Raw genomic sequence first — 26,675 nt, forward strand, 5'->3', positions numbered from 1 at the left:
TGCATTGCTCAACCGAAATATGTGGCCACACCCTGATCAATTCTAGGTGTCCAAAACAGTATATCTACAGCCTACGAACCATCATAGAAGTTGCCTTCAGTGAATAGTGATGACCTTTCCATGTACTCCAAATTACACCATTCCAAGATCCAACAGGAGTCTTAATATAGTAATGACCATTTAGATTAGAATCCATGCAATTCTTGTACCACCATGCACCAGGATGACGTCGAGCACAGTTATCATTAGCGTCATCATTGTCCCTGTCTAGAGTTGTAAACCTTCCTCCGTTACTGTAGTTTAGACTGTCGCCTGTTCGAAGAAAAGTATAAAAAAATCATTCATGTCTGAAAAATCTGGAAAAAAACGCTTCGAACGCATGAAATTATTTAACGTGTTGTTTTCATTTCAATGTAGAAACCGTTAAGATCCTCGTGTAAAGTCTTCTGGTCACATTACGATCGAAACTCATGCGATTTCCCGAATCCCAATGGCATTCACTTTTGATCATCAAGCTTGAAGTATGATTTTGTTTCTCAGTTTTATTAAAAACGATGTAAACAGTGATATAAATATAACTGACAAACACGTGTTGGTGAAAATATCAGTAACCATCATATAGATTGTGTTTAATGACAGTGGCTTTATCTGGAAGGGTACACAAAACACTTTCTTTCTGAAAATCTGTATGTAAAATCACTAGTAGATATTTGTTTTAAAGTGGAAACTTTTGCATTCTTACATATTATGTTTGGTAGAAATGAGATAATTCATACTTTTTAAGATTATAACACTTACAGACTTAAAATCTTATCTCTAGAATTTTACATTTGTAGATAAAAATCTATTGTTTAATGTGGAAAAAACTAGTATGCTTGTAGGTTTGACAGTATTTTCTGTTAGTGTGGGAAAAAAACCTACACGCGCACGAATAAAAGATATTCAAGCGCATGCCTAGTTCATTGTTAAGAAATCCTAAATGAAACAATACATGTCTTGTGTCATACATATTCATGAGGTTTTTCACCGAGTTTAAAACAGAATTTTTGTTTAACTTTTATCGATTAAAACAGATAACAGCAAGATTGATATAGTCACTAAACACGACAGAGGAGGCGGAGGGGAGCCTTGTGATTTAGTTATTTGAATGGATAAGCCAATGGATTTTGCCAACAAGGATTTTGGTTTGTAGGTACAAATATTCATGCATGCAATGATATTGAGCCCAAACACAGTTTGCTCTATTAGATCTATATATATTAATTATGGACTTTAAGGGTACACAAATTGGAGCATTTTTTTCATTGCACATTTTATTTATTACACTTTTAGTTGTTACTTTAAGATATGGTACAAAACTAAACCAAAAAAATCAATTCGTTTTGGCACCAAATGACTTTTAAAATGTTTATATCATTGAAATAACTCCAAATTATCTCCATTGGGTGCAAAAAATGCCATTTTTTTGGCATCAAAATCGAAATATCTTTTTTAACTCATCGGTGACCTAAATTTTTTATTATTTTTTTTCAAATAAGCTGTACTTACACTGAACAATTGTAAAATTAAGCCGATTTATGTAATTTAGTTGGTTTTTTTTAATTCGATATTACCTTTATTTCTTCTATTAGTTCAACAGAAAAAAAGTACCTTAACAAAAATGCATGCTTCTTTCGAACGCAGATTGTGAGCTTAAATGAACGGTGACCCATTTTTTTAAATAGTATATGATAAAGTTCCTTTATAGAAAAAAAAGCGAAATCCTATATTTTAAAAAATATATATACCCTCCAGCCCCTTAATGATAGTCCTGAATTTATATTGAATAGTAACTGTTGTCACTAGATTTTAAGCATATACTATCAACCAATTCTTCACTGAAAAGTTTTCGAAAACATGTTATCAAAATTGTCTTCAATACAAATATATTTAGCAATCATTGCAATCGGAATGTCAATGATTAACAAATAAGTAAAATATTTTAAAAGAAATTATTTCAACAAGAGTTCTCTCCTTTCCTGTTTTGATGTAAAATAAAAGCTTATTATACCTACCCGCATGCCCACTGTAACCGTAGACATTTATTTTGTACATTGACGTTTCATTGCCTATGTAGAAATGTTGGTATGTAGCATAATCTTGATGGTTGTCAAAGTCATAGAGATCTATTCTCAATTCATATCTCCCTTGTGATGTCAAAGTGTGAATCTTGTCGTTACCTGAAATAAAATTTTGAATATCCCTTCCGGTAAATTAATCTGATGTTATATAAGACCTCACACAAAATAAAGTAATCTAATGGAATAAAAAATATGTCTTTCAATATTCATGATTATGTATATAATTCGTCGACTAATTGAAAGTCACAACAAGCACATGTGCAGCCTAGTTTTGGAAAGGAACTGTCATGGCCAAATAAAATGTATGTATATATGGTCATGATGGTAAATAGATAAAAACTTATCAGTTTTCCTTTATTTTACAATTTTTGTATACGAGGTTAGACAACCTTCAGTCTTAAGGAATAATGGTCTTGTTGTGAAAATTAATACTATATAAATATGGTTCTGCAGAAGGGATATTTTACAGTTTTCAAGATATTTAACAATCAATGAGATGAAAGAATGTGCATTTACCCTGTGGATAAAACCTTTGGTGAACTAAAAAGGTCTTGCCAAGGCGATTTGAAATTAACTGTATATGTATATATAGTTTATTGTTAGAACTATGAATAGTTTACACGATATTTAAGAATTCCGTATGTCAAGGAAAAGATCTTTGTTGAACTAGAAAGGTATTATCAAGCAATTTAAGAATAAATATGGTTTAAGGTTGAGGTTAGCACAATTTTCCTTTAAACAAGTAGGTGGGAATCGACCAAACAGAAGGTTTGTCCATGGCAAGTAAGATCGCATACGTTTATTTTTTAAATATCAATAGCCGAAAAGTATGCAAAAACAAATAATTTTCCTAACACGAAAATTTCACCAATTATCCGTTATTTTGACCCTGAGGTCAAAGTTCAAGGCCACAGGAAAATCTCATGTTAATTGGCACTGTCTTATTGTTATCCATCTTAAAGCCAAATATTACAAGTAAACTTCACAAGATAAAATATGCATTGTCCATGACAAGATTGTAAGAGAACAAGAAGCTCATTCCGTTGGAGGGAATATATTATACATACACGTGGTAATAATTACCTTCCAAATGTACAATGTTTTTAATTTCATTAATTCAAATTCCTTTGAAATCATTTCATGACATAATATATATATACCCAATTCTGTGTTTTAGTCTTAAAAAATTGTCAACAGTTATGCTCCTCTAGTAACAACTGCAGTGGTACAGTTGCTTATTAAGAACATAAAAAAAAGCTGCGTGGAAAATTTGGTAAAAAAATGTCTTCTTTTCTCTAGCCTAGATAAAAATATATCTTCATACATGCATTTTAACAACAAACTCCATAAAGAACTAAATATTCTTTTTTTTAAAGTACGTTTTGGTTTCAACTAACACTCAAAGCGTAAAAACATAAGATACAAGTTGTGTGTACTATTTAATACAAGTAAACAATTAATAAACGTGTGTACGATAACATGCTTCGTCTTAGAACTGAATAACATCAAATAAAACTAAGGTATGCCTTTTCCCTGCAACCATAACCTTTACTGATTTGCCATGATGATAGCATATGCGCTAAGCATTGATAAAAACTGTTTACCAAAACATACGTACCTAACCAAAATTCTCGATTGAGTTGACCAAATCCTGTTTTGTATTTTTCCCATCCTAGATAGAAATCAAGATCACCACTCTCTCTCCTCTGAATAACCTGTCGAGTGTTTTAAGATATATACAACCCCTTATTGGTGATATAGTCGTGGTTGTAAGATGTATACAACCGCAAACTAATGCATGATTCAAGTTTATAAGATATAAACAACCGCTAATTAATGTATGATTCATGATTATAAGATAGATACAACCGCAACTTAATGCATGATTCATGGTTATACGATATAAACAACCGCTAATTAATGTATTATGCATGATAAGATGTATACAACCGCTAATTAATGTATGATTCATGGTTATAAGATTGAAAACTTCAATATAAATGGACATGATAAAAAATAAATTTCAACCTGATAACAGTAAATTCCAATTCAAGGCCATTTTTTTGTCAGATATGACTAATCTCAAGGTTTCTCTACGTTTGTTTGTTTGTTCAATAATGGGTAATACATTAAAAGGAATCAATGGAGAGATAAAGATGCATTAATTAATATATAGGTCCGAGTGTGGATTACAAAATTAAATACCATGAGACATTCTAAATAGGCAAATATGTTTCACTACCCTACAAGCTTATCAAGTTTTTTTTTATCTTGTTCTTTATTTTTTTAAGTGTATTTGTATTATTCAAATGTGTTCAAATTTGTTTAAATATGCAGTGGTTATAAACAAGCACTTTGAAAAAAATTATGATGATCAAACGCTTTATAATGATGTCGAAAAAGGTAAAATGTTATCCCGGTTTTTGATTCTCATAAGCCCCAGTCCCACTAGACCCCGATCGCACCACGCTCACCGCGATCTAAAATAAATTCAGATCGTGGTGAGCTCGCAGTATGAGCGGCATGAAAATGTAAATTTTCGTTTCAATCACGTTGCTACTACGTCCTCATTACGCTTCTATAACATTAACGATTTCGCTACTATTATACCACGTTCTCACCACGCTTATTCTGCGACCTCAATACGATTTTCACGATCTTTCTACGGTCATCACATCTTCACTACGACCAATCCCATACTATGATTTATCCCATTGCAACACGATCTTACAACGCTTCTACTGCGATTATAGCACGCTCTTATCATGATCATACTACGATCGTACCACGATCTTACTACACTCCCAGCAATAACGTCAACATCGTGTTCCATATAAATACTTTATCATTCCTTCTATTTCTCATAGATACGTAGAGTTTCTCGTAAAAAAACAACGCAGTCATGCAACTAAAATCTACGTAAGGGTAAGATTAGAGGTAGATCTGATAGTAACGAATCATGACCCAGAAGATATATGTCGGACCCACCAATCCAACTTGAATCAAAACTTATTGCTGGTCCATCAAGATCAAATGACAGTGCTTTAGTGACTGATCATAGTAGGATTGACACAGATGTGTCAATAATGATTGAGCCGTTGGAGATAGGGGACAAGAGGTCCAAATGACATACAGACAAACAAAAGCTTGAGAGCTTTTATATGACAATGACAATGAGCATGATGATAGTAGTATGAACGTAGTCGGGTCGTAAGAACAGCGTGATGAGGACGGCATGGACGCAGGGGTGTAGCTATCCGGAGGCACGACAGCACGTGCATCCACGTCGTTTTCACAAAACAAAAAACAAAAAAACAAAAACAAAAAAGCAGAAGAGAGAAGGATGAGTTGGTCAATCGGAATCGGAGACTGTTGGTGTCTTTTCCGTCTATCCCGGATATTAGTTTGACAACCTAGTTAGGGAAAACGGTACTATTTATTCTGCCATAGGCGACAATACTAACAATTCCTAAATTTACCACTTTTTATAATAAAAACCTGGATAAAACAGTTATGTGTGGTGTTAGTACTTTATTATTCTATTTTAAAAATTAAAGCCAAATAGTATCATGACCAATTTCCAACGGAGCTTGTTTATGTTATCCATGCCCACCGTCATTTTACAACAAATTTTTGAAATTTTGGAAGCCTTTTCGAATAATTCTCTAGAAAATATTTCAATAGGTTTAAAATTTATATTGTAAATTTACACACTGCAGTTATTCATAGATAATTAAAAAAATATATTGTACCCTTACATCCAATCACAGCGCTCCTAATTTGACTTCCTTCACCTACCTTGGGTACACAAAAGGCCAACCCAATGCTGGGAAAATGTAATACTACCGTTTTCCCTACAAGTGTTGATGAAGCTGTTCATTCAGAAAAAGATCGTAGCTCCGAAGTTGCGTTCACATTGATTCGGCATTCAAAAAAAGAAATGGCAAAATAAAAATTTATAAATTGAATGTTAAAGGAAACACCTATGTTGTCACTTTTTTTAATTGATGAAATATCATTAAATAACGACATTTGATTTCAAAATAAATTTTTTTGTGGAGATTATGACAAGATCGGAAGGTTACTTGTATCTTTAACAAGATTTTTACTTTTGAATTTGTAATACTCAGTCTAAGAATAAGATGTGTAGTTTTGGAGCACATTTTACAGTGTACAGTTCATCAGTTTGGAATGAGATGTACCAATCGGCATTAATTATCAGATACCATCGATATCGTTGAAAATATGCCGAGGCGATGTGGTTGACAGACTACCGGAGACAATCACCCTGCAACCACGCCAAAACAGTATTGGAAAGTCTCATTATTTTTTGCGTTCATATACCATTTGATAAGGCAACTGGACAGTGGAGTCGCGTCAAGTTATCAGAAAATCGCTTCTTTGTGCTGTATCTGCTTCATCGTGTTGTAGGAAATATCCCAAACGAACAAATCTCAATATTGTCTGAAACATACGAAACTGACCTAGCATGTAATTTTGACGAATTCAATTGGGAGCTCTCTCGATGCCGAACACGTACGCTGGTTTATAACATCTCGCGAGTGCTACCATGCCATGATGGCCCTGATATCTACCAGTCACGGTACTACGTATGTAATTGAAAACAAATGTACGATCAACAATGAACAACGAAAGTTACATAGCTTTACTGCATATTCATCGGGATTCGAGTGTGAATGTTGACAAAGTAATAGAGAAGTTTGTTTCTGCGCAGACCCGAAGAGCAGATTTTGGACAATTTTGAGTAAATTCTGTATCACAAATATGTGTTGTTTATGTATTACTATATTCAGAAGATTTTTTAATAGTTTTACATTCATAAATGTTTATCTACATATAGCTCCTCTTTTAACCGTCCAATGACCGAAAACCGAAAAAAAAAAGATTCTGCATAATAGGGTCCCAAAAATTGGTGGTAGTTGATTCCACATCGTTTCTTTCTAGCTACGCCCCTGCGACGTGCTGAAATCCTACTATGGTCTTAAACAGCGTGGTATAAGCGTATTATAAAAGTGGTATAGTCGTAGTGGAAGCGTGTTTGGGTCGCGGTAAGAACGTGATGATCGTAGTAAAGTTGATGTGAGATCTTAGCGCAGTCTCCCTGACTAGAATCGCGCTTTCACTATGCTGCCGCTACGATGGTACAGCGACCTTTGTGATATTATCACGACCTTACTGCGCCCTCACTACGCTTCTACAACGACCTGATTTTGCCACGCCCGCACCACGATTGTTTTGAACATGTTCAAAATTGGAAACGATCATCACGATCTTGAAGACCTCACCACGATCGTACTACAACCTTACTGTGATCTGCACAATCGCACTACGATCGTAAAAATTTTGATTGTTTTCACAGATCGTAGTGCGATCGTGGCCTAGTTGGACTGCGATATTACATCACACTGAAATCGAGGACTAACTTGGAGTTTATCAAATTTCCGTCACAAAACCGGTGGTTGTGTTATCTGTAATTTTTATATGACGACCTATATTTGGTCAAACATTATAATCATAGAAGATCTACTTTTAGCGCAAAACCATTGATCAGAAAATGGGTTGTTCTGCGCTACGCCCCCCTTATTTATAACGGCCACGTTTTGTGTAGGCCAAGCTGTAAATAAAATCTCTAATCTAATGGAGAAAAAAAATTAGTCGATTTTAGGTATTATGTCAGTGTAAAATATCATCAAATTCTAGTTGCGATGTGAATATATCGCTGGCATATGATTAAGAAAGTTTAGTCATTGAATACAATATTTTAATCTGTCAGATCAAAAACATGTTAAAACAGTCAAGGCTTTCTGTTCTTGTTTCTACCACTATTTATTATGAAACTAAACGTACTGCAACCGTCTCAGCTTCACGTAAATATATATTTTCACTAAATCGCTGCCGTAATAAAAAGGATTTTTGATTCAATTAAATATAGGAAGATATTCATTGATGTTGTGATTTCTGTTCTTTTTATTAAGTAACAATTTGATTTTTTTTCATGAAATCTTAAAATTTAATGAAATATTTGTTTACAACACAAGGTGCATGTTCGGAACCTATAGGTTTTAGTTTAAGTGATATTCCCAGTTTAGTTTTACACATCAATTCTTGTAAGGTCTTTTGGGTTTCTCTGTTTATAAGCTATTGAAATTTATCGTATTTTGTTTCATCGGAACTTCAATAGCCCTTTCTATTTGTTAGCTTACCGTCCAACCTCCACCGTCGACTACCATTTGACAATAAACATTAAATCCATCTGAATTTAAGTTGGTTGGTTGAATTTTGTAGATTCCATTTCGATAGTCTTTTGGAAGGTCGCTACAATCCCTTATTGCTGTAGATAATAGATAATATAGTATACCATTTACATGAGACAGCAGTCTGATGAAATAAATAAGAAGAAAAAGAAGTATGTTAGGATTATCTTAAATCTGCAAGTATTTACATCTTATTAATTGGTACCGTTGATGATATGATATACAAAATCAGTCTTAAAATCCATGTATTTAATTAAGAGACACATATTAAAAACATGATGTCTATCAACATAAGTATCTGTACAAAATTACAATTCAAGTACATTCAAGTTTTTAGTGTTTCACTAAGACAATAAAACGCATATTGTTGTAAATTTAATGAAAAACAAAATATAGGCAAACTGGGGTTTTTCTTCTATGATATGAATGGAAAAATCACTTTTCTTCCCCACCATGTTGTTATGTATAACAATTTCCAAATCCCCTTGTTTAACTTTTAAATTAGTAGTAACATAGAACTTTCGTGGTTTAACATGCTTGTTTATAAAGATGAAAATGAAACAAGTCTCTTTTATTATTAACTAAAACTGCTAGAACTATAAGCTAGGGCTTTCCAGTCAGTTAAAACACACATCTGACCACAGCAACGACTACGACCTGGCTTATGTATTTGCTTTTTATATGCTAGCCTAGCTGTTTTATACCATGTTATATATAGTTGTACACCATACTACGTGCCTTGAATAATTTACTTGACTAATACCGCCTTCTGATTCCCCGCTGTTATGAGGCAAACAATATCAGGCATATACTAGAGGGGTGCGTTAAGGTTCATGTGGACCCTATGGAAAAAATGGCTGTATTTTCACCTCAAATTTAAGACAAACCTGTGCATCTGGAAAAGTTTTAAGGCATAGCATGCACTAGATAAAAAGAATTCAAATGCATTGTATGATTGAGAAAATTTATAACTTAACTGGATTTTGCCGTGCACTTTTTTTCGTCCCTGCAGAAGATGGTTAAATTAACAAACAGTTGAGTTTCCATTGATATGGTCCACTCAGGTACACAGTTAAATCACCAATTATTATTAGGTATATATTGTCCATCTATTGTCCATGTCAATCAATACCGCTCACTTCAATTATTACCTGTGGGGAAGTTCTCAAACCTGTTTCCCAACTTAGTTTATTTTGGCACCTTCTGGAGGAATGAAAAAAAAGTGTACTGCAAAATCATGGTAAGTTTTTATTTTTCTAAAACATAAAACATACTTGAAATTTATTTATCTAGGGCATGCTATGCCTGAAAATTTTTACAGATGCGGGCCATTTTAGCCAAAGGGTCCACATGAACCTTAAACAAATACACCTCATAGAGAGAATTTTATTTTAGAATATATCGTTAAAGTATAGATATGCTACATGTAGTTTACATTTACATTAAAGGAAAAGCCGAAATGTAGACATTTGGTTCAGATGTCGACTTGTCATTAGCCTAAATATAATCTGTTTAACATAAATATGTAACCAAATAGCCCAAGTGTGTATCTCCCGAAAGGTTCAGGTACCACTCAATCTTTTAGAAACTTTCAAATTTTACTAAGAAAACTTATAATACGATAAAAGACCTATTTACTTCTATTTCAAAATAAGAGGGGATATAAATCGCCAAAAACAAAAGGAATAATTCATAAAGGCAAATTTATTTCTTCTTTTTAAAACAATCAAATACTAGTACATTTTCAGTTATATACAATCGTTACAATTTTTTAAACGGCAACTTACATGTTACCTGTCGTTGTCGCTATCACTTGTAGGTATAGTTATTAATAATTAGTTTTGTGGGATGAATACTTTTCAAAATTATTTTCAATGACATTTTGTGTAGTTATGTTCTATATTTTGAACTTTGCTTACCTTTTCCAAAACCATTTAAAGGTTTCTCGTAACGGGTTTTTATATTTTCCTTCATAAATGGCGTAATGTTTTCTTTTATTTCGTATAATTCTTTTTTGCAAACATCGGCAGTTTCTTGCAATATAAGTCTTATGTCTTCCAATTCTTTACTATGTGCACTATTTTGCTCTGTCATTGAATTCGATTTTAATTCTACTTTCATTTCATTTATTTCCTTAATGTGCTGATTTTCTGCTTTAACCAACTCGTCTTTAATTAGACATATTCTTTGTTCTACGGTATACCCATAGAATGCACATAGCAGTGTCACTACAGACAGTGACAAAATAACTAGATTAGCCTCCATTATTAATATATTTCAAAACATTCTATATCTTAATTAGGATATAAATATTAACAAAGTTATTGGTATTTAAATTTGTATGATTAGATTATATTTAAATAAGAAAGAACGTTCCGTGTCACTTACCTCACAATAATTATTGGACACAAAGTTTAAACTTCTTGATTGTATACATCCTTTAGTTTGTTAACGATATGAGGTATATGCAGCGTGTTCTAATACAAACACTTGTGTATAAAAGTGCGCTTCTATTTCATATTTTGACTTGAATTTTCCCGCTATCGATCCAAATTTTATTTGTTTATAGTTGTGAACCAGATGCTCCACAGGGCGCAGCTTAATACGACCGCAGAGTTCGAACCCTGAACAGTTGGGGCAAAAATGGACACAACAACAAGCTTGATACAGCTCTGAATTTGGATTGTGATTAAATAGATGACACAACATAGGTTTCTGACACAGAATGAATGTGATCTAAGAACTTAAACTTAAAAACTTAAAATTTTTAAATTGGACATTTACCTATTATGGTCCAATATCCAAACTCTAAATACATGGTTAGATTCAGCATATCAAAGAACCCCAAGAATTCAATTTTTGATGAAGTCAAATAAAGTTCAATTTTGGACCCTTTATACCTCAATGTGGACAAATTTGATAACCGGGCCTAAATATCAAAAATCTAAATACATGGTTATTTTTCTACATTGGCTAGAGGTATAGGGGAGGGTTGAGATCTCACAAACATGTTTAACCCCGCCGCATTTTTGCGCCTGTCCCAAGCCAGGAGCCTCTGGCCTTTCTTAGTCTTGTATTATTTTAATTTTAGTTTCTTGTGTACAATTTGGAAATTAGTATGGCGTTCATTATCACTGAACTAGTATATATTTGTTTAGGGACCAGCTAAAGGACGCCTCCGTGTGCGGGAATTTCTCGCTACATTGAAGACCTGTTGGTGACCTTCTGCTGTTGTTTTTTTCTATGGTCGGGTTGTTGTCTCTTTGGCACATTCCCCATTTCCATTCTCAATTTTATTAGATTCAGCATATATCAAAGAACCCAATATATTCAATTTTTGTTGAAATCAAACAAAGTTTAATTTTGGACCACGATTTGGACCAAATTGAAAACTGGCCCCATAAGCAAAAATTTTAATAAATGTTTAGATTCAGCATATCAAAGAATCCCAAGGATTCAATTTTTTTTTATATCAAACAAAGTTTAATTTTGGACCCCAATTTGGACCAACTTGAAAACTGGACCCATAATCAAAAATTCAAGTACATGTTTAGATTCAGCATATCAAAGAACCCCAAGAATTCAATTTTTGTTGAGATCAAACAAAGTTTAATTTTGGACCTCAATTACAATGTAGGACCAACTTGAAAACTGGGCCCATAATCAAATACATGTTAAGATTCAGCATATCAGAGAACCCCAATAATTCAATTGTGGTTAAACTTAAGCATTCTAATTTATTTTGTGATGTTGGATGTTGCGTTATTTTACGTTGAGTTTCGTTTATACATATGTCGGATATGCGTTCGAAATATATATCTTATCCTTTAAAAAAGCACATTGGTTTTGCATTGAATGAACTTATGAAGACGTACCAAATTATAAGCCTGGTATACATGATGAGTTTTCGTTTACAAATGCATTTTTACTTTTACTTTTAAAATATATTAAAAATTGTACAGAAAAGAAAGAACGTGAACTTGCATTGAACAAAGAAATAAAGTTTTGAGGCAATAATAAATCTATAATCTATTACTGGCACTACACACTGGATAGGTTGTTGACACCAAGAACCATGCAGTTCTTCTTGATTCCTGTCCATATGATAATTTTAAGGACCCTCTGATGTCTTCAACATTTTTTTTTAAATCGTTATTTTTGTATAACTTCATTGATATTTTATGATATATTTGTTTTGTGGTTTTTTTTATAAATCAGACCATCTTAAACATACCAAACTATGGATGCTGATCAAGGTAAACATAATTTGACATCATTTGATGGTTTGTTTTGTCTGTTTCTAAAGTGTGTAGGTTATTTAATCGCCCATCATTTAAATTCAACTGTATCGAAAGAATGGGTGTGGATTAGATCCCTCAGCGTTAGTCAGTTTTACAGATTTCTTCACCTATGCAAGTGAGGTAGAAATACCGTACTTTTGAATAATAGGACTCCTTTTTATGCAACATATGCGCATTTCCAATAAACTCACATATATTCAGTTGAGCTCTAAAATCGATATCAAAACAGTTGTTAAAAGTCAATAATCATTTAAAATTTTAGTTAAAGTTATTTTTTTATTTACTAGAACATATAACACTGGGCAAAATTATTTTTGTATCTTCATTATTACGGATAAATTTTAGACTAACAGTCCACCATGTTGGAATATCTAAGCCAGAAGATTGGTAATCGAATGCATCATATTTATTTGAATTTTTACTTTTCAATATTGTAACCATTAAATATTTCTATAGTCTACGAATCATCATAGAAGTAGCCTTTAGTGAATATTTAGAGCCTTTCCATGAATTCCAAATTACACCATTCCAAGATCCAACAGGCGTCTTTATATAATAATGACCATGTAGATTAGAATTCATGCAATTTTTGTACCACCATGCACCAGGATGGCGTCGAGCGCAATTATCTTTGGCGTCATCATTGTCCCTGTCTAGAGTTGTAAACCTTCCACGGTTACTGTAGTTGAGATCGTCACCTGTACGAAGAAAAGTCTGACAAATTATTTATGTAGACACAATAAATACAATAAAGATCCTCTTGTAGACGCTTCCGATAGTCGAACGAATGAAACTCATGAGATTTTCCGAATCCCGATGGAATTCATTTTGAAGTACTAGTGTAAATCATAAATCTTGACTTCAGATTTTTTTTCCTACTCTATTGAACTGATGTAAACAGTGATCAAACTGACAAACACATTTTGATTAAAATCAAAAACCCATCATAAAAAGTGTGTCAAAAGTGGCGATGAGTAGACGTTTTTGTTGCTTTATCTGGAGAGTACACAAAACTCTTGATATATTTTTTTAACTAGATTGTTTTCATTCTTACACATTATTTTTGGTATGAATAAAACTACTCAAACGTTTGAGGATCAAAACACTAACAATATTAACTTCATTAAACATGTTATGTTAACAGTTTTATTATTTTTATTTTTATTTGTAACTGATGTTTTAGGAAAGATCGTGGAAGTATGTGATACGTAAACGAAAAATATATGCAAGCCTAAATGAAACAATTCATGCTTTGTGTCGTATACATATTCATGGAGATGAAATTGGAAATTACACGTAATTACTAAAATTTAGGAGTTACACGTTATTAATAAAATTTAGGAATTACACGTAATTACTAAAATTTAGGAACAAAATATAATTCCTGTTGCACTTAGTTAATACTTGTTGTAAGCAATTCTTAAAACTGCCCAGTTATTACCAGTAATTACTTTTTTTTAATGAAATTTAACACCTATTTACTAACTGATAAAACAATTTTGCATTGTATGATCAGCTGATCAAAATTACGGGAAACAATGATTTGCAGTTCAGTCAATACTATTACGAAGTGATCATCCTAAAATATACCTTAAAAATGTTAAATTGTCTGAATCATATTGACTGAAAAATTAATTCTGATAAAGATTAATTATTTACTGAGACGTTGTTCAAATCGTACAATAAATATATGCTATATAGTCTTAATGCCAAACATACCATAATCAGTAGATTGAACAAGAAAAAAAAAACACACACACACACACAAAAACGCAAGAGATATTCACAATTATCTCTCAAGATAAGTAAGAAAAAAGAAGATGTTATATGATTGCCAATGAGACAACTCTCCCAAAGAGGCAAAAATGACTCAGAAATTAACAGCTAAATGTTTTCGTATCGCCTTTTACAATAAGCAAAACCATTACTGCATCATCAGCTATAAATGGCCCCGAAATCACATATGTAAAACAATTGAAACGAGAAAACCAGCGGCTTATTAATTTACCTAAAAAACAACCGGAAAAAACATATATAACACAGCAACAAACGACACTCACTGTACAGTAATGGTTTTGAAGACATTTCTGTTGTATTTAAAACAATTCAACACATACAAGCTATTTTAACAGTCCAAATTATTAAATCAATTGCTGTAATAAAGAGTGAGGGGTTAATGTGCAACTCTTGCTCTGTCTGTCTCTGTTATCCCTAAGCCCCTACCAAGTCCCTTTCCTGGGCCCCCTTTGGAGTCTTAAATCTAGACTAAGGACAGGCCTATGTAAGATGCGGTGGGGTTAAACTAGTTGTGTCATGCTCATACCCTCTCCCATCTATATTTGTGATTAACGATATAAATATGAACTACAATTGTAGGCACATTGCCAAATTTTAAGTAGAAAGCTCAAAATATATCCAGAAATTATAATATCGGTCTGCGTTTGTCTGTTCGCAATTCAGGACCTGAGGACAGGTGTTTTGTAAGGATAAGTGTCATTGGCTTCAAATCCGACACTCTCAGTACGTTAATAGCTTGCCTACTAAACATATAATGAACGGGTAATAATATTTGCTACAAAAGGGCTCTTTAATATGACCTGTATAATACATATTTTTTTGCAAGCAGTAAGGTCAGGTTACGGCCTTAAATAGTCTATGTCACAGATTTCATTAAATTTGGCATACACTTTGGCTTGTTAAAGTGTGTCTGCAAATAAAAAAAAATGCATTTATCTCTTTTTTTTTCTGAATTATTATTGATTTAATTCTTTCAAAATAAGTAGTCAAATTTCTGTTTCTATATATGTATGATATGGAATGATATAAGGGTTACCAACTTCGTTTTTACGGTATACATCAAATAAAGTTGTGTCCTAAGTGACAAAATACCAAACAAATGGCGAAATAATCGTCACATTATCGCATTATATAGCGTAAAAAATATTAGTTAATACATAAAAAACGAAGTTGGTGAACATTAGATTATTTTATATCATTAAAACGGACATTTAAGTATAAACAATATTATTTTTCGATTTTCAGATATAACTAAACGACTCCAAGTCATATTCAGAATTATACCAAAATCTGTGACATAGCCCATTTACTGTTTGGGAGGTCTTATAAAATAATAAAAGGTGAAGTCTTGATTATAAAAACCATTTTCCAGTTTTAAAATCCTAACGGTAATTAATGAGCATGCAGTCTGTAAATACCTTTGAAATTTTACCCCAAAAGTAAGCCCTACAATCCCAGTCCTTTACTTTCTTGTTTAGTTTCTTAAATTATGTCTCAAATTTTGAAACAAAAATATCCAGTTAGTAAATAGCCGTAACAATTACGAAAAAAATCAGTGATTACCTGTACCTACTGAAAGAGGGACGAAAGATACCAGAGGGACAGTCAAACACATAAATCGACAACAAACTGATAACGCCATGGTTAAAAATGAAAAAGACTAACTGACAAACAATAGTACACATGACACGACATAGAAAACTAAAGAATAAGCAACACGAACCCCAACAAAAACTGGGAGAGATTTCAGGTGCTCCGGAAAGGTATGCAGATCCTGCTCCACATGTGACACCCGTCGTGTTGCTCATGTTATAACAATCCGGTAAAAATCTAATTCGGTAGGTCCCATTCATGAAATGGAAGGGGGTTGTAGTAACGACGTAAGGAACATATCCGATATCATCTGTCAAACGGTTATTCCATAACGGTAAACTAACTCGTGATAGCGTCCGTAAAAGGGATGATTTCAACTTCACCACTTGGAACTCTTAGTTCAATACTTCCTTGTTAGCAGCAACCCTCTATCAAGAATATCATGATAGGAAATACAAGCACGGGATTATCGTGTCATTTGGGAGATATATACCCCGTATACAGATGCTGCTGGAGTGTTGCTTCTTTGAATTGGAACAATTAGTAAATACATGTAATCACTAATTCGACTAGTAATTACCGGTATTTAATGAATTGTTTAGTAATTACTTGTAATTTCTAATTTCATCTATTTAACATGTATATTAATTGTGGACTTTAATGATATTCCTGAATTTATATGGTATAGTTGTCATTAGATATAAAGCATATACAATCAACCATTGATTCACTGATTGTTTTAAAACATGTTATCAAAATTGTCTTCAATACCAATATTTAGCAATAATTTCAATCTTAATGTCAATGTCATGAACAAATTGAAAACAAAATTATGTTCGACAAGAGACCACGTTTCCTGATTTTAATGTAAAATAAAAAAAATTAATACCTACCCGCATTCCCGCTATAACCGTAGACATTTATTTTGTACTTTGACGTTTCATTGCCTATGTAGAAATGTTGATATTTAGCATAAGCTTGATTGTTGTCAAAGTCATAGAGGTCTATTCTCAATTCATATCTCCCTTGTGATGTCAAAATGTGAATTTTGTCGTTCCCTGAAATTTAAATTTTGATTATTCCTTCTGGTATATTAATCTGACGTTACATGATAAACTAACATGTATCTAGTGGAATAAAAATATGTCTTCAAATATTGATATCATGATTATTTGTACAGAATTCCCTCGACTTATTTAAAGTCACAAGACCATTTAGTTATGGAAAGTAGCCGTCATGGAAAACAAATATATGTATTTATTGCAAATAGAGAAAAATCTAAATAGTTGTCATTTATTCTACAATTTTAGTATATGAGAAGATGCAACCTTCACTCTTACGGAAAATCGTCTTGTTGTGACAATTAATACTATATATGGTTTGGCAATGGGGATATTAACAGTTAAGAGATGATATAAAGGATTGTGCATATACCCTGGGGGAAAGCTTTGATGAACTAGAAAGTTCTTGTCAATGTTATTTGAAATACAATGTGAATGTATATATAGGTTATTATATTTAGGAATTGCAGATGTCGGGGAAAATGTCTTTGTTGAACAAGAATGGTAGTATAAAGGCAGATAAGAATAAATATGGTTTAAGGTTGAGGTTCGGCACAATTTTCCGTTATGCAAGTAGGTCGGAATCGACCCACATAAGGTTTTTCCCTGGCAAGTATACGTTTATTTGATGTACATTAACATCAACTATTTGCCATTGAAAGTCATAGAACCAGGTCATTTTCAATCAATCGTCACACAACGCCTTGTTATTATTCATCCTTGTGCCAAATATCAACAGCCTATGTGAAATCAATTAAAATTTATTCAAACTTTATCAATAATTATCCGTTATTCTGACTTTGAGTTTAAAGGACACAGGTAGGTCTTACGTTAATTGTCAGTCACTGTCTTATGGTTATCCAGCTAATAGTCAAATATCACAAGTAAACATCAAAAGATAAAAGATAGTTTGGCAATGACAATTATAAAAGTAGAAGAACTAAAAGTTTCAGAAAATTACTGCATTAGAAGTTGTTCATTTCGTCAGATGGGATATATCAACTTTCAAGTAAGAACCGAAGACTCGGCAATCAATAAACGCCGGACCCCGGGATAGTTTGAAAAGCCGACAACCTGGTTACGGAAGTTGATATTAAACATACACGTGGTAATAGTTACCCAATTACAGCATGTTGTTAATTCGTAATATCTAATTCCTTTGAAATAGTTTGATGAAACGATACCCAATTTTTTAAGTCTTGAAAACGGTTAGCTGCTCTACTCCTTTAACAACAATTGCACTGATACACTTCCTTATTAAGGACATCAAAAGAAAAAAATGTACGGTAATTTATGACACAAAGTTCGCTTCATTTAGCTAAGATACAGAAATTAGCATCTTATATGCATTTTTATCTACATAAAATACATAAAAACGAAATGCATGTTTACTTTGGTGAATAATGTTTTGATTCAACTAAAAACAAGGTGCAAGTGAAGACTTTTAAAAGCGATTAACATATTTTCAATGATTGCTGAAAGACAATGTGTCCTATAACATACTTCGTCTTAAAACTGAAAGATATCATTTAAATGTAACAATGAGTAAGGTTTTCTTTTGCCATGCCACTACTGATTTTTCATTATGGTAGCATACAATCTAAGCATTTATAAACACTGTTTACCAAAACATACGCACCTAACCAAAATTCTCTATTAAGTTGACCAAATCCTGTTTTGTATTTTGCCCATCCCAGATAGAAATCAAGATCACCACTCTCTCTCCTTTGTATAACCTGTTAATTGTTTAAAATTATATATAATCACTAATTAATGTATGATTTATGGTAACAAGTTTAAAAACTAGAATATAAATAGACCAATCAAGAACCTGTTGTTCAGTGGTTGTCGGTTTTTTTTTATGTGGTTCATAAATGTTTCCTGTCCTCCCTTTTTTATAGATTATTCATTCAGGTGGTTTTCCTGTTTGAATTGTTTTATTGTTTCACACTAGTCATGTTGGGTCTCTTTATAGCTTGATGTTCGGTGTAGGACAAGAGCCAGTGTTGAAGGCCGAAATTTGACCTACAATGGTTTACTTTTTACAGATCGTGACCTTGACGGAGAGTTGTCTCATTTGCACTCATATGCATGCCACATCTTCTTATATCTATGATAGAGAAACAAATTCAATGTGTTAACATTAATTTCAAATTCAAGACAATTTTTGGTCGATGTGATTATCCGCAAGGTTTCTCTTTGTCTGTTTGTTAGTTCACTAATGGGTAATACATATGAGGAAAAGATCAATGCCTCGTTTTCTATCAGATATAAAGATAAACACTATACAGTTATGAAACAAGAAATAATCAAACAGTATATAATTAACACAGATCAGAGAGGGTGTTACATACATGTAAAGCAGATTGTAACCCATATAACACATTGCGAAGCCGCGAGCAATTTAAGAATAGATTTATTTCAAGACGCTCGGTAATGAAACTGGGTATATGCAGTTTTATGAAATTTTTTTCATATCATTATATAGCAATACATTGCTTGAATAATTAAAGTTTTTATTAATTGACATTAAATCCTTTTAAAAAGTTTGTATTTGTTTTTAGTTGTCAGGTACGTGAAGAATGTGTACAATAGTGTGTTTTAAATTATTTTTAGATATCAAACAAACAAAATGGGATGTAAAAAAGTATACATTCTTAAAAAGTTAATCTAGAAGTGTATATCTGGAGATCAGTAGATACAAATTTAACCCAAACAACCAATTTATCTCTTTCGAATTTGCGGACATCTAGGTAGTCCACCGTTATGTATTGCTTCGGATGACAACCGTTTGATCTTGAATTATATTTCGTAGTTTGGGTACCTAATTGAAACAGAGATAAAGAAAACCAGAAAACCCTTAGGCTTTGGACGCTTCATCTACCAATACACGCAAACTCGGTCGTTTCTTTTTCAATCTTTTCCCAGGAAGGAAATATGAAAAGCAATAAAAAAAGAGGCACTTCGATAATTGATCATATAGAAACTTGAGGAAGTTCGCGCCAGTTTTGTTCTGGGTTCGACAGTTTTAAGGACGCCGAACAGAAAAAAAAATAGCGTTTAACTTTTATAAGTCGTTCAGAAATGTTTAGGTTGATACAATCCTAGGCACTTGTGGTTAGATAAACACGTAGCAGTAGTGTTGTCAAATCGAACTGATTTGAATAACCAGTTATTCGGATGATCGTTGGACCGATTAACCGGTTAACCGATAGTTTAAGTTGATGTTTGAAAACCTTATCTATAGTACCCTACATATGTACGTCACTTTAATATTATGATAAATTGAAGTTTGTCCATTGGCATTGTATATGAGGATTCCTGGCGAAGTTTGACTTTTAATAATGTAATACTACCGTATCTGCTATGGCGTTTATAATAACTTCAGATTGAAAAGATAAACAAACTTCTTGAAAATGTCTGAAACCGATGATTCTTTCTTTTTCTCTTGATGTTACAAAAATGATGTGGAGTGTTTTAAGATCAAGCGTGTTACTCGTACCATCATGTATACATTAATTACGTTCACCATGATATGCATTTCACAATTTCTAAGCCTTGCACGATGGAGGTTTCACATACAGATGAAGGTCTACGCAATATTAGATAAAAAAAAAAATATAATAAAGTAAGTCGTAAAATTAAATCGAATTTCTGATTTAAAGTTACTGTTTAATGAAAAAAAAACAAAAAACATGTATACTAATTATGTTTAATTAAGATCTTGTCCCGAGGAGATAGACAAGTTGCCTAAGTTCTAATTTAATTTATGTTTTTTGGATTAACAATAACAATCAATATTTTGGAAAATTTATCTGCCAAATTATTTACCATGACGATAATTTTTTTAAAATAGAACAAAATTGTTCAATGATTTTAATACATATTTATATCAAATCTATTAAAATTGAAAAAAAAGTTCGGTTAACCGGTAAGCGTTTGAGATATTCGCTATTCGGTCCTTCTGACGGTTAACCGGTCAACCGTTTAATCGTTGACAACACTACTTAGAAGTAATGATTATTCTCATAATACATACAGTCCAACGGCCATAGTCAATTGTCATCTCACAATAAACATCAAATGCTTCTGCTTTGTCGGGTTTAATCCTGTAGATACCACTTCGTAAATCCTTTGGAAGATCGCTGCAATCTCTTATCACTGAAACATAAACATAAATATAACAGCAATAAAATAAATGTTTTCCTTTTTTAAACAAATAAGCAATAGTAATTTGCCCTAAATTTAAACACCATATATCTTTTTGGAATATACATAAACACAGTCACAAGTTATGACAAGACAAAGTGACAACTTTTGGTGCCGGGATGAAGTCACAACAACTGAGGAATACATATGAATGCAAACATTAGCGAGAGCAGTTGCGTCGACAATGTTAAGATGTCTGTTGTAGTGGTATTCACAAGCAATCCAAATCAAGAGAGACGAAAAATGCATGATTTTGATAATTACAAATTAAGGAAATGGTTCTAATTAAAGAAAATGTTCATAGCCCTGATTTTTTTTTGTCAATTTTTGGCTTTACTTTTTGGTTATTTCATCTCAAATGTATACGTTTGGTTAACATCTATTTTTATTTTGAAACCAACAAAGTCATTTTGATCTTAACAGAATTAAAAAGGCTGTACTGAATATATTCTGAATATGATATAAACAGTTTCACTGATGAGTGGTCTGAGGGAAAACGGTACTATTACATTTTCCCAGCATTAGGTTGGCCTTTTGTGTACCCAAGACAGGTGAAGGAAGTCAACTTAGGAGCGCCTTGGTTGGATTTAAGGGTACAATATATTTTTTCATTTATCTATGAATAACTGCAGTGTTTATATTTACAAAATAAATTTTAAAACCTATTGAAATATTTTCTAGAGAATTATTCGACAATGCTTTCAAAATTTTATAAATTTGCTGCAAAATGACGGTGGGCATGGATAACATAAACAAGCTCCGTTTAGATTGGTCATGATACTATTTGGCTTCAATTTTTAAAATAGAGTAATAAAGTACTAACACCACACATAACTGTTTTATCCAGGTTTTTATTATAAAATGTGGTAAAATTAGAAAATGTTAGCATTGTCGCCTATGGCAGAATAAATAGTACCGTTTTCCCTGTAGAAGAAATAGAGATATTGCATTTATGTCAATGAGATAGCAACCAACAATACATATACAGCAGAGCAAAATATACACTTTTAAACAGAGATGCCTATGCAAATTGACAGGCTCTCACTCACTCACCTTGAGACAGGAAAAGAAGTCAATAAAAAGGAATATCTGCAACATGCTAAAAATGCTAAATACATGCACAACCAATCTCCGGACTACATGCTCACGGACCCAAATTATGTCGAAATTATTGTATTTCGAGACAGTTATGTATCAGATATTTTGTTTTAGCTTATTCACAGAAATGAAATCAAGAATTTGCTGGTATCCAATTATTATTTCAATCTTCCACTTCATAGAATCATGTCAAATTTGAAAACATAAAAAATTTATATACATTTTGTTTATATGTACTAGTGCGCCTTTTTTTAGTTACATCATATACTTTATAAATTATGATTTATTTTCAATTACAAGGAAAACAACAACATACAATAGTATAACGTACCAACGAAAGCTCGCCGCGATTCAAAATGGTTGCATTTTATTTTTATTACACCTACGATATAAAAGGAATACGATATGGTGAGCCAAATAAAAATGTACAGAATTTCATTCAACATAAATAAAGGCAACAGCAGTATACCGCTGTTCGAAATTAATAAATCGATTGAGAAAAATACAAATAAGGGTTACAAACTAAAACTGAGGGAAACACATCAAATATAATATAAGAGGAGAACTAGGAGATAACAGAAACACAATATTAAAGACAATAACAATCAAAATCAAGGAGTAAACAAAGACTCACATTACCAAAGGACATTTACATCAACAGTTATAAATAATAATTAAGAAACAACACAAACTCCACTAAAAACCGGGAGTGAAATCAGGTGCTTCGGAAGGGTAAGCATTACCTGCACCGTATACGGCACCCGTCGTGTTATTTCTTTGTTCAGTTCGGTGATGATGTAGGGTTATTATGACCGAGGAAGAATGTCAGATATGATTTCTGACACACTTTTGTCATAATGGCCAATCAGCTCATGATGGCGACTGTAAAATTTCTTGAATGATGACCTTAATTTGATTGATTCATAGCCATGTCTTAGCAACTTTTGAGAAAGCAGTATTCCTCGTTCAAAAAAATCAACGTTCTCTGAACAAGCTCTAGAGTAACGTATCAATTGAGACACATGTACTCCATATGCTGGTGCCGCTGGGATGTTGCTACGCAGAAATGGAAAGTTGACTATAGGAAAATTAAAATCATCGCGTGTGTAATACTTTTGGTATTCAACCTACCATCAGTAGTAATTTCGGGAAAAAGGTCTAAATATGAAGCAGATTTATATGTGTCGGTAGTATCTTTAATTTCAAGTTCACTCTCATATACATTCTATTAAATGTAAGTGATCACTGAATATATTATTATTAAGAGACAGTACATCATCAATATACCGAAAGGTTAAATTAAAAGACTGGCCTCATTTCTTTTCCCCTTTCTGTACAAGCCCTTGGATAAATTCTGCTCCATATGAATATAAAAACAAATTTGCAAGTAGAGGAGCGCAATTAGTACCCATTGGGATTCCAATAGTCTGTTGAAGATCAAATCTCCAAATTCAACAAATATGTTGTCAATTGAAAAGTCCAGCATGGCAGTGATATCCTCGTCGGTATATTTTTTTTCTTGACTCTGTATGATTTTTCACAAAGTAAGCTGAATTCCAGCCCAAAACTAGATATTTAAAACGTCTAGTGCCCTTTTTGTTTAGAGAAACATAAGCTGACGAGTTCTTTAAGTTAAGTATGTGGAATAGTGGTATAAAGAATTGCAAAAGGTTTCAATGTTGGACCAATGTTGTTAATGATTGATATTGTAAATTCACCTATAACTCTTTTGAATTTTTCAGTATCCACATCTGATTAACACCACTTCTTGAATATGCCATTTCGAAATATTTCTGAAGTCCTTCTTTGACTGCAGTGAGTATGGCAGTCAGAACTTTAGAAAGGGGTTTAGTGGAACACTTGGAATAACCTGCAATATACCTTTACTAATAAGGATTCTTGTGAAGCTTAGGAATCCAATATAAGGATAATAAATCCAGGTATTCATCCTTTGGATGAACACCAAAGGAGATTAGAACCGATTTGTGGTTTTCCAGGATCTCCTGCTTCGTAAGCGTACTTAGTGTAAAATGTAACACACACAGAAACGAACTACAATATAACAATGGTCATTTTCCTGACTTGGTACAAGACATTTTAATAAAAACAAATGGTGAGTTGAACCTGGTTTTGTGGCATGCCAAACCTCCCGCTTGTATGGCAATGTTAAATATAACATTAAAATTACAACATAACATGATATGACTGCAATACAAATAAACGGGAGAACATATAGGACAGAGAAACACACGAAAAATTGCTAACAAAAGGTGCCAGGTTTAAAATTTAATACACCAGACGCGCGTTTCGTCCACACAAGACTAACCAATGACGCTCTGATGAAAACCGTTCGAAAGCAAAAAAAGTACTAAGTTGAAGAGCATTGAGGACCAAAAGTTCCAAAAATTTGTACCAAATACGGCTAGGGTTTTCTGCCTGGTATAAGAACATCCGTATCATTTAGAATAATTCATACTTTTGAAAACAGTAAAAGATAAATTACCTAAACCAGCATATAAAAATTCACAGCCGCGATAGTCAAATCGATAAACGCACAAATTAAAGTGACTTCACATTTGAATTTCTGAAAATTTCCAAATAATTGGATAGAATTAGGATAAAATGCATAACAATGGAAATAAAAAAGTATTTAGATTTTCAAGCCGACGATTAGCTTCTGGTCAGTCATGTTTTGTTCACATATTTTCGAGTGTTCAATGATGAATAACATATAATAACAGACATGTAACAGATTTGCAATGTTTTAAACAACTGTTTAAATCTATAAAAATAAATGATACCAGAATTTTAAAACTGTACCATAGTATTTACACGTCGAGACAAGTAAAAATCCATCCAAAATAATTGTGACACACAGATATGCATTTACTTGATATATTTAATTATTTGTTATAAATCTTTTGTCGGTTGTTATAACATAAAAGTTGTCGGTAATCAAAACAATGTATTATTCTAATTGTAAAAGAGGGGCGAAAGGGGTTGCTTATGCTATTACAAATCCGGTAAATAGTCTAATTCGGTAGGTCACATTCGTGAAAAGGGAAGGGTATTGTAGTTACGACATAAGGAACATATTCGAAGTATTATCAGAATCTTATCCTAGTTCAAGAAGTTTAACTACTTTACCTTTTCTATTTTGAGTTCCGGTAGATAGGTCTGTCTCGAGTATTTGACTTTTTTCTTCCAATCCTTGAATGCGATGTTGAATATCTCCAAATTTTTGCTTCATTAACTCATCCACTTTTTCATTTAGTTGTTTTCCAAACGATTTCAATATATTTTGACTGATATTACTAGTGTTTAGCAAAGCTACTAATGGTGCTCTTTGTGGGTCGTCTATCAAAGGTGCAATGTATGTGCCATCTGGGTTTCCAAAACATATGGAACCGATCGTGAGAACAATCAAATGTCTGACCAGCATTTTCTTGACAATTTTACAACTGTTAAAGTATGTGCTGTTTGTTAAGGAAGATGATATTGAAGTAGGTACTTTATTGTAATATGAAACGGAAACTTTCAATTAATATTGTAACAGGTTGTATGAAAATGTCAATTTCAATTTGTCATTATCATATGGATCTAATTTTGACAAATTTAATGAAAAAAGTCCACCGCCTAAACATGAGTGCATATTTACTGAGTTCAATTTATAATCGATATAGTATTAATTTATTGGTGTTTTCATAATATTCCTGTTATGTGTACAAGGTCTCTTATAATGGTCGAGGATGTATGTAATGACATGAGTCAACGCCGAGGGACATAACAGCTCCCGATGCCAATATTACTGACCATGAATAATAACAGGTTTAAACACCCATTTGTTAAGTGGCAATGCGTAATACCTTAGTCCTCATCAAAGCAAATATTTTTATAGGAGAAATTGTATATACATGTATTTAATAAAATTTTGTCTTAAAATCGTATCTCTTATTCTACTCCATAGATTTTTCTTGAAGAAAATATATGTTGTTGATACATAAATTTCCGTGTTTTTTAAGTTTTTTTTGTGCTTTCTATACAATATTCACCCATTTTGAAAGAAATAAACCTGAAATATTGCAGATAATAAAAGTTATGAATGCATTATTTTTTCAATTTACAGTTGTAGTTCAAAAAGCCAAGGTTGTATGAAAATTTTAGCTAAATCTGCGACAAAGCCCATTTACTGTTACTTGACCTTAAAAGAGTGTGATGGAA

General features: G+C 32.6%; 1 protein-coding gene across 3 annotated transcripts; it reads right to left on the reverse strand.

The window, feature by feature from the left end:
• On the reverse strand, positions 1–25,954 carry LOC143080069 (ryncolin-4-like). Of its 3 annotated transcripts, none has more exons than XM_076255729.1 (5): positions 10,315–10,699; positions 8,345–8,472; positions 3,739–3,835; positions 2,055–2,219; positions 1–312 (listed from the first exon to the last, which is right to left on the reverse strand). In XM_076255729.1, exons 1-5 carry the CDS (start codon positions 10,658–10,660, stop codon positions 65–67), a joined length of 984 nt encoding a protein of 327 aa, XP_076111844.1. In that variant the 5' UTR covers positions 10,661–10,699; the 3' UTR covers positions 1–64. The 3 variants fall into 3 exon arrangements, with proteins under 3 accessions (XP_076111844.1, XP_076111846.1, XP_076111845.1); XM_076255731.1 differs by lacking the exons at positions 8,345–8,472; positions 10,315–10,699 and adding exons at positions 21,187–21,308; positions 25,602–25,944 and having other exon boundaries at positions 5–312; XM_076255730.1 differs by lacking the exons at positions 1–312; positions 2,055–2,219; positions 3,739–3,835; positions 8,345–8,472; positions 10,315–10,699 and adding exons at positions 13,085–13,394; positions 16,980–17,144; positions 18,787–18,883; positions 21,187–21,308; positions 25,602–25,954.
• Positions 25,955–26,675: the final 721 nt, after the last annotated feature.

The sequence above is a fragment of the Mytilus galloprovincialis genome, chromosome 6 (genome assembly GCF_965363235.1).
Source record: "Mytilus galloprovincialis chromosome 6, xbMytGall1.hap1.1, whole genome shotgun sequence".
Taxonomy (NCBI): domain Eukaryota; kingdom Metazoa; phylum Mollusca; class Bivalvia; order Mytilida; family Mytilidae; genus Mytilus; species Mytilus galloprovincialis.

Coding starts and splice junctions, on each gene's coding strand:
- LOC143080069 (XM_076255729.1), bottom strand. CDS start 10,660: ATGGAGGCTAATCTAGTTATTTTGTCACTGTCTGTAGTGACACTGCTA. Junction 8,473..10,314: donor TTTAAATGGTTTTGGAAAAG/GTAAGCAAAGTT, acceptor TATTATCTACAG/CAATAAGGGATTGTAGCGAC. Junction 2,220..3,738: donor CAATCGAGAATTTTGGTTAG/GTACGTATGTTT, acceptor ATTTTATTTCAG/GTAACGACAAGATTCACACT.